At 34.7% G+C, this 9466-nt stretch overlaps 1 protein-coding gene across 1 annotated transcript; it reads left to right on the top strand.

Annotated features, from left to right (window-relative positions):
* LOC109719213 (histone H3.2-like) lies at positions 289-3058 on the top strand. Its single transcript, XM_020245763.1, has 3 exons — positions 289-508; positions 609-875; positions 2942-3058. Exons 1-2 carry the CDS (start codon positions 359-361, stop codon positions 867-869), a joined length of 411 nt encoding a protein of 136 aa, XP_020101352.1. The 5' UTR covers positions 289-358; the 3' UTR covers positions 870-875; positions 2942-3058.

Here is a 9466-nt window from a genome sequence, read left to right as displayed (position 1 = left end):
ACTTTTCCCCCGCTAGAAGCATTAGTAGCCGTCCAATAACCAACAACCACGAGAGGACCCACGGATCGCGATCACATCGCAACACGATCGGCACCGTACATTTCAAACGAAACGCGATCCGACGCCCCAAATTTTCTTTTTCTCCTCCCTACTTCTCCCCGCGCCAAAATAAAAAATAAAAAATAAAAAATAAAAAAAAAAACATTTCGCCCCCAAATTTAAAATTTCAAAAACACCCCCCTCCCCCAAATCCTATATAAACCCCCTCCCCCCACCTCATCCCTCTCCTCCCGCATCGATCGTTCTCCATCCCCGAACCCTAACCCTAGATCTCAGATTAGAGCTCCATTTCCAGGCAATGGCGCGGACGAAGCAAACGGCGCGGAAGTCGACCGGGGGGAAGGCGCCGCGGAAGCAGCTGGCGACGAAGGCGGCGCGGAAGTCGGCTCCGGCGACGGGGGGCGTGAAGAAGCCGCACCGGTTCCGGCCGGGGACGGTGGCGCTGCGGGAGANAAACGGCGCGGAAGTCGACCGGGGGGAAGGCGCCGCGGAAGCAGCTGGCGACGAAGGCGGCGCGGAAGTCGGCTCCGGCGACGGGGGGCGTGAAGGAGATCCGCAGGTACCAGAAGAGCACGGAGCTGCTGATCCGGAAGCTCCCGTTCCAGCGCCTCGTCCGCGAGATCGCGCAGGACTTCAAGACCGATCTCCGCTTCCAGAGCTCCGCCGTCGCCGCCCTGCAGGAGGCTGCCGAGGCCTACCTCGTCGCCCTCTTCGAGGACACCAACCTCTGCGCCATCCACGCCAAGCGCGTCACCATCATGCCCAAGGATATTCAGCTTGCGCGCAGGATCCGCGGCGAGAGGGCGTGACAACAGGTCAGGGTTTCGGTGTCCATTAGATTTTTTTTTTTTTTTTTGTGTGTGTGTGTGTGTGTGTGTGTGTGTGTGTGTGGTTTGATCTGGATTAGGGTTTTTCGATGGAATGGGAGTGATTTGATTTTAGGTCTCGGAATGATGTGTAATTCGAAAGATGCATGTCTATTATTTAATTTGATTGATTCTGCTGGGGAAGTGATAGTTGTGCATCTGATTGGGGGGAAAGCCGTAGTTAAATGGTACTTATAATGGTGGTGTTTATCACATGATTTAAATCTGATGTTTAGTTATTTTATATTAACATTTAATTTAATTAACTAACCATTAATATATTATTGATGTAAAAATAATGTAGTATTTTACTTATTTTTGCATCAATGATCATAATATTTTTTATGTTATTGTTATATTTAATGATTTATTAATTCCTAGTTAATTAGTTAAATTAGTTTGTGAGATTTAATTATAATACTTTAGAAAACTCAAACTAGAATAATTTAAGATCAAAATATTATTCAACTCATAGTTTGAGGATCATAACTGCAATTTACTGAAATTTAAAAAGAGAACTACTAATTCTACAATCTAAAGGGGTTGCAAATTTTACAACTTTTTGTTTAAGATCAATCTCCTCTTGGATTTTAGTATAGTAATAATAATAATAATAATAATAATAATAATAATAATAATAATAAATTGTTCTCTAATAGTAATAAATTAGAAGGATATATATTTAAAAATATTAGAATTTTTGTATAGATAATATATAAAAGTTGAATTTTATAGAAATATATTTCTTATTTAGTATGTTTGTAGGAAGTTGTATGTATTTAACACATTTAAAAATATAGCTGGCAGGGCTCGTTTAGATTAGAATATAGTTGGGGGGGCTTCCACTCATTTTTACCTACAAATGTTGTGTTTTAAGATTTGGGTATTTTTATTGGAAAAACTTCAAAAACCTCTCATGTGATTTTGTAGTTTCTTATTTTGCTTTTTTGTCGTTTAAAATATATCAATTTGCCTTTCTGTGATTTCTTTTTTCTTTTTTTTATTATTATTAATTTTATTATTATTTTTTTAAATCAGTGATAAAGTAAGAAACTACAAGGGGGCAATTTGATACATTTTAAATCACAGGGGACCAAAGTGAGAAACTACGAAACCACAGGGTGGGTTTTTGAAGTTTTCCTTATTTTTATTGACTTTTTCTAGAGCAAGTGATAAATGACTTAATGATTGGTATTTGAGTTTTCAAATTTGAATTCTAGTTGATTTATATTTTCAGCTAAACTTATTTTTAAATAAAATAAAATAAAATAGGTAGTGTACTATCTTCCTTTTTTTTTGAGAGATAGTTAGTACGCGGGGTTTTTTTGCAAATAGCCCCCTGACAATTTTTTTTTTAAAATTGGCCCTGTGTAAAAATTATTTGCAAAAATGGCCCTGGCCCCGTCCCGTCAGCGCCACACCAGCGCCACGCGGGCAGGACTGGGCCAAGTGTTTAAATTGAACACGGTAAACCATTCACCGTGTTCAATACAAAATTTTTGTATTGGACACGGTGAATGGTTCACCGTGTCCAATACAAAATGGCTAAGTGGGATATATTTGTATTGGACACGGTAAATCATTCACCGTATCCAATACAAATAATTGAACACGGTGAATGATTCACCGTGTTCAATACAAACACCCACAACTTAGCCATTTTTGGCTAAGTCGGATATATTTGTATTGGACACGGTGAACCATTCACCGTGTCTAATACAAAAATTTTGTGTTGAACACGGTGAATGGTTCACCGTGTTCAACTTATACAATTGGCCCAGTCCCGCCCGTGTGGCGCTGACGGGGCGGGGCCAGGGCTTTTTTTGCAAATAATTTTTACACGGCTATTTTCGAAAATAAAATTTTTTAGGGGGCTATTTTTAAAAAAAGCCCTTAGTACGCTATTCATTTTATTTATTTTATTTAAAAATAAATTTATCTAAAAATATAAATTAATTAGAATTTGAATTTGAGTTTCGGATTCTCACTATCAAAATCTTTATCACTTGTTCTAGAACGGTCGGGGCGTACGATTCTTTTGGGATCGTCACAGCATATTCGCTTGGGCCTAGAGTCACATGTCCCGCGCTCTCCCACCAAAAGAATCGTGGAATCAAACTCTTGCGTTTCGGGTACGTAAACGTTTGCTCTAAATGTATTTAACCTGTTAATAAGATGATATTAATTTTGTTGGGGACTACCTGTCTCTCTCTCAAAAAAAAAAAAAAATGTTGGGGATTATGAATGAATTTTAAGTAAATTATAAATGGTCTTTTAAGAAATTCTCTTTTAAGAATTAGTATAAAAATTAGAAAGGAAAGAAAAAGTAACTATCTTATCTCTTATAAATGGTCTTTTAAGAAATTCTCTTTTAAGAATTAGTATAAAAATTAGAAAGGAAAGAAAAATTGATTATATTATTGTGAAATTTTTTAAATATCTTTTATTTATAAGAGATAAGATAGTTACTATGGAAGGTAATACTTTTTTTAGGTTATATTTTTTTTTATTAAAAAACACGTCTTTTTTTAAATAGTGAAAAAATGTTTTTTATAAAGAGATATTTTTGTATTAAATGAAAAGATAAATTTTTTTATTTAAATAACTAATTTATCAAAAAAACACAATCGTTCGTTTAATTTTAATTTTAATTTTTAAATTATTTTTTAAATATTTATTATTACAATCTATACTAACGAAAACAAAATATTAAATACAGTATCGCTTCCGTATGCAGTACAGCATAACACTCATCACTTAACTCTCTTTGATGAGTAGGCATATAATCGTTGTGCTATTGGGGAGGAATTCTACGGTATCATATTTGCACAACGTCATCAATAATAAGTCAATTATATTCTTTCTTTTTAAATAAAAATATAATAAAAATATTTTTTTACAATCATGATGGGACATATACTTCTAAAATGAAATATTTGATTGGTTTGTTACGTCACGTCATCAATATGTCCGTCGCATTCTATAATTTTTCGTACTACCGTCCAATAGTGAAAAATTTTAGAATGCAACGGGTATATTGATAACGTGGCGTAACGAACTAATCAAATATCTCTTTTTAGAGATATATGTTCTATCATGATTGTAAAAAAATATTTTTATTATATTTTTGTTTAAAAAAAAAAAATATTAATTTGTTATTGATGACATGGAGCAAGTGTGACAGTGTAGAATTCCTCCGGTACATTGATTGCTTTGTGAAAACAATTTTTGATGCGTCGTGTTCAGTGTCCACCTCACTCTCTTTGATGAGTAAGCATAAATAATAAAGAGTGTTTTCATATATGTTTTTTTTTTTTTTTTTGGTGCCGTTTCTTTATTTTTACCGTATAATTAGATTTATTTATTTATTTTAGTTATGACCTGTAACACCAGATTATTTAATAGTATTATGTACTCCAAAGAAGAGTATTTTGGTCATTTGATTGAAAATTAATTAAATAATTTTGTTCCACTTTAAATTTAGGGGCAATTTCACCACTACCCCTCTTAAATATCTAAATATCGTAAATACTCCTATAAAATTGAAAATATTATATATACCCCTTCAAATATAGAAAATTATCACAAATACCCTTTTTTTTAACGGACGTTAAGATTAGGTTATAAAATGACTAATTTACCTTCGGTTGGGGTGTTCTTTTGACAGCAACTAATAAAGAAATAATTTCATAAATACCCTTCAAATTTTAAAAATAATATTTTTAGTACTAATTATTGGTAGATAAAATATGTGGAAACATCATCTAACCGCACATCTCTTAATCCAATGGACACAAATCTACAACCACTAATAACTTGATACTTTTAAAAATATAGGAGCTCAATTAATAATATATATATATTATTCAAAGCTAGGGCCATGCCAAAGTGGACTAATGGGTGAGCGGGTCTTCATACAATGTTATTTTTTTGTTGACAATAAATGTGCAATTAAAAAACTGTTGCTTGATTGGGTCATATGAAAAATACTAATATCAAAAAAAATTTATATCAAAACATTTTTTGTATGACTTATGTGAGTTATTTAAATAAAATTCAAAAAAATTAAATCTTGAAATTAATATTGAATATTACAATGGAATATTGCATTACAACTATATATAATTTACATGCGAAAAATTATAACAAGATTTAATTATTACACTTAATAGACTATAGATATTTAATTGTAAAATTTTAAAAAGAATGTTGAATTATTATGTGATTGAAAGGTTAAGAATTGATCTTGATCATGTAATTAATCTTAAATTATTACACTTAGTTAAATTAGTAATTAATAAGGGTAAAATGGGTATTTACAGAATATTAGATGACTTTTTAACGGAATGTTATTCTTAAGGGTATTTGTGAATATTTTTGTTTTATAGAGGGGTATTGCTGATATTTTGTAATTTATAGGGGCATTTATGAAATTCCTATCTCTTAGAAGGGTATTGATGAAATTATCCCTTAAATTTATATATAGTTTAAATTTTAAATAATAATATATTAATTTAAATTAATTTAGTCAGTATAATAATATTCTAAGAATAAATTTGAATTACTAAATTAAATATTTTTATTTTGCTATTAAATATTTTCTTTTATGTTAGAAAGAAAAGGCGAATGGTTTATTTTATTTTGCACATATAGTGCTAACAGCTATATGAAAATTCTAAACTAACAATCCAAAAATATATTGCATGAGGAGACAGTGGATTATCTGTTTATTCAGTGCGTTTTTGTTAAGTTCTTCATGGTGATGGGTTTAAAGGGAGTTCAAGACGGGGAGCTAGGAGATGACGTACGTCATGTATGGGATAGGTCGATGGCCAAGAAAAAAAAGCATAACGAGCGCAATAGTCTTCCTAAATTGGCCGCTTGCTGGTGAATCATTTGGAGAGTTAGGAATGATTTGATTTTTCGTAACATCCAATTAGATCCTGGTCTGGTCGTACACAGGCTTAAGTTGTTGCTCAGATCCTGGGAAGTCCTTTTGCTTAGGAGTCAAATTTTCTGATCCTTGACCGGATTAAAGATCCTTCTCGAAGAACGTGTAGGGATGAAAAATAGTTTTGAATAGTGACTCTCAAAGTTTGCGCCCTTCGACTGTATTAAGCGATTCAGCTGATGAGAGATCGGATTAGCCGAGTTCGAAAATTTCTACTGTGGAATTGGTTCGGCTGGATGAGTCGAATGTACAGACTGCACAGAAATTAGGGTCGGCCGAAGAGCCGAATGGATAAAAATACAGTGATTGGTCGGCTTAAAAAGCCAAAAGTCTTAAAATATATTGAAACTGACTAATGAAAAGAATACAAGAATCGAGTGTGCCTATGGGCATATTGACTCGGTTGATCTAGTTTACTCCTACTCCTAGAGAAAGACAATAAATGCTGAAAAGTAAGAGGCTACAAGTAAAACTACTTCTAAGAAATGCGAGAAAATTGCAAGGAAAATAAATGTGGTCTTCTGTTCACGGGAAAAAGACTCCTCCTTAGGGCGTTATTGATCTATTTATCGATTGCCCTTGTTAATTAGTTATTGCTTTTTCACGATCAGCCATTATTCTTATTTTTTCGGACCACTTTCAGCCGATCGGAACCGTTTGAAATCGCTAGCGGTTACTATAACTTCCCTTAGTTTACATGGGGGTTCGCCTTTCGATGCTCCTAGTGCAAAGCAAAAATCATTACTTTAAATATAACTGCTGTAGTGTACCGGGGTACAACGTGTCCGCGCCTTATTGTCTCAACACGCCTGAAATAGTTGTCTTTTTTTTTTTTTCGATAGCTACGCCTTCCTTTCGAGGCCCTAGCTATCTCAACCCTGTAGCCTAGTTCATGCATTCTATGAATGAAGCAGGTAGCACACTATCTTTTCTCAAAAAAAAAAATAATCCAAAAATATTTGAATAATTTATTTGTATAATTTTAACAATGAAATAATTTTTTTTTATAATTTACATATAATCCCAATAATTTTACAAAAAACTCTTTACAACCCATATGAAAAGTTCTTTGAATGATTAATGAAAATGATATTTAATAATTTAATGAAAATGATATTTAATGAAAATGATATTTCATAATTTACAACCCATAACTTGAAAATGATATTTCATAATTTACAGTCCATAACTCGAAAATGATATTTCATAATTTACAACCCATAACTTGAAAATGACAAATAATTTAATATTTTTTTTAAAGACGGTTAACGATTAATTGTTTTTCTCATTTTTATTCATTATAGTATGGAGTTGCCAAGAAGAGAATAGTTGACTAAATAAAATTTTGAAATAATTATTTGACCAATTAAAATTTCTTACAAAATTATTTTTTAAAAAATAGTATATAATATACCATTTTCAACTTCAAAATATTTAGGCCAATTTGCATAAAAATTCATTAGTTTTAAGATTTTGCAAAAATAAGTCACGAATTTTGATTTTGCATATTCATTTTAGATTTTTTTGAAAACTGATCAAAATATTTTTATTTCTTTATCACTTTTCTTTCGTTCTTTATTTCATTCTCTTTGAAGAGAGTGGCGGAGGCAGAGGCGGCTTGTCTCGTCTCTACCCTGCGCGCCCTTGTTCTCGTCCTCTCATGCACCCGCGCACCTTCGTCCTCGCCCGCACACTCGTCACTTTCTTTGTCTCCGACCCTGCAGAGGTTGCGCTTGTCGCCGCCCTCTGAGATGCCCCGTCTAGCCTCTACTCCACGCGCCCTTGCCTGCGCTTGCTCTCCTCGCTTTTCTTGCCTCCAACCCTGATGAGACTACGTCGTGACCATTTTTTTTTTCTCTCTCTAACCCACCTCCACTATCTCTACAGTCCTTCACGACGATAACAACGATAGCACTATTGTCCTCTTCCTCCGCCTTCACCTTCCATCTCCATTGCTGCAATTTTTTCAGCCACCAAACCCACTTTTGGTAACTCACTTCCTTACCACCGTCGCCGATGATGAAAAGTAAAGTGCTTTTCGGGGCCGAGAAGCGCTCTGGTGAGGGAGGGGGCACGTGGCCCATCGTGTCTACTCAAGGCGTGCGTGCGAGATGGAGACAGAGGAGAGTGTGACGACAGGAGGCAACGAGTGCGGCCTCGGTAGGGTCGGAGGCGAAAAAGACGAATGATAAGAGTATCTTTAGTCAAGTACTTTTGTTTGCTTAAAATAAAAAAAAATAATAATTGAAAGCCAAAACTAGAAAACAAGAAAGAAGAACTACAAAAGAAGGAAAAGGAAGATAAAGTTGTACTATTTTAAAAAAATGTTATATTGTTATACATGTAATTACAACTTTTAAAATAAAAATTATACTCTTTAAATAAAAATTACACTACTTAAAAGATAGTTATACTGTTTTTTCTCCTTTTTCTTTTTCTTTACTTTTTTAAGGAGGAGAAACAGTGAAACTATCTCTCAAAAAGTGCAATTTTCGTTTAAAGAGTATAATTTTTATTTTAAATAGTACAATTTATATATCAAAGAGTGTAACTTATGTTTATAATAGTGTAACGTTTTTTTTAAAATAGTGTAATTGTATCTTTTTCTTTCATTTTCTCTAGCTTTTTTCTCTCTCCCTCTCTCTTTTTTTTTCTTTTTTTTTTTTTTCTCTTGTTCTTTTTTTTTTTATTATTTTCGAATAGGGATGGCGGTGGCGAAGGCAGCCCCGCATTGCCTTCGCCCCGCGTGCCCTCTCCCTTGCCCTTTCCCTCACTGTTGCCCGCGCCCGCACCCTCGCCTTCCTAACTTCCAACCCTGTCGAGGTCGCGCTCACCGTCGCCCTCTGGGACACTGCCATGCGTAGCATTATTCCAGGTCAGCTTCTCCATTCTTCTTTCCAACCGGGTAGGCTCGCCTCAATTCAGGTATAGGTCACCTTTCTGACCCATGAACTGGGGAATGATTGTTAACTATACGATAATTCCTCTGATTCCTCCATTCCAACCAGGTTTTCAGGAATAAGCACTGCGTTAATGGCGATACCCCCTGCTGTTACCTCTAAAAGGAATGATCTCGGGCATCAATCTAAAGAGAGTTATCAACGCGGAGGGTTGCGAAAGTGGTGGAGGAGGGTCGGATAGAAAAAAAAAAAGAAAAGGGTTGCGCAACGGCTTCAATAGGGTCGGAGGCAAGGAGAACAAGAGGTGAGCGGGCCTGGGGTCGGAGGTGAGGAGGGTTGGGGGCGCTCGGCCGAGGGCGAGGGTGTGTGGGGCAAAGGCGAGATGGGCTTCCTCCGCCCTCACCAACCTCTTCAGAGAGAATAAAAAAGAAAAAAACGAAGAGGCTCATGCCAGCCTCTTTAGAGAGAATAAAAAAGAAAAAGAACAAAGAGAGAAAAAAAAAAAAGAAGAATTAGAGAAAAAGAAAGAAGAAAATGAAATTATATTATTTTAGAAGAATGCTGCATTATTATAGATGTAAATTGCCTTATTTTAGATATAAATTATATCTTTTAAAATAAAAGTTACATTCTTTAAAAATAATTGTACTGTTTCTCTTCCTCCTCCTTCCCCTCATTTTTTAAGGAGG

Source organism: Ananas comosus, linkage group 1, assembly GCF_001540865.1.
Source record: "Ananas comosus cultivar F153 linkage group 1, ASM154086v1, whole genome shotgun sequence".
Classification (NCBI taxonomy): Eukaryota; Viridiplantae; Streptophyta; class Magnoliopsida; order Poales; family Bromeliaceae; genus Ananas; species Ananas comosus.
This window is presented reverse-complemented; position numbering and strand designations above follow the sequence as displayed.

Bases quoted from the DNA above. Each gene is read 5' to 3' on its own strand.
- LOC109719213 (XM_020245763.1), top strand. From the start codon at position 359: ATGGCGCGGACGAAGCAAACGGCGCGGAAGTCGACCGGGGGGAAGGCG.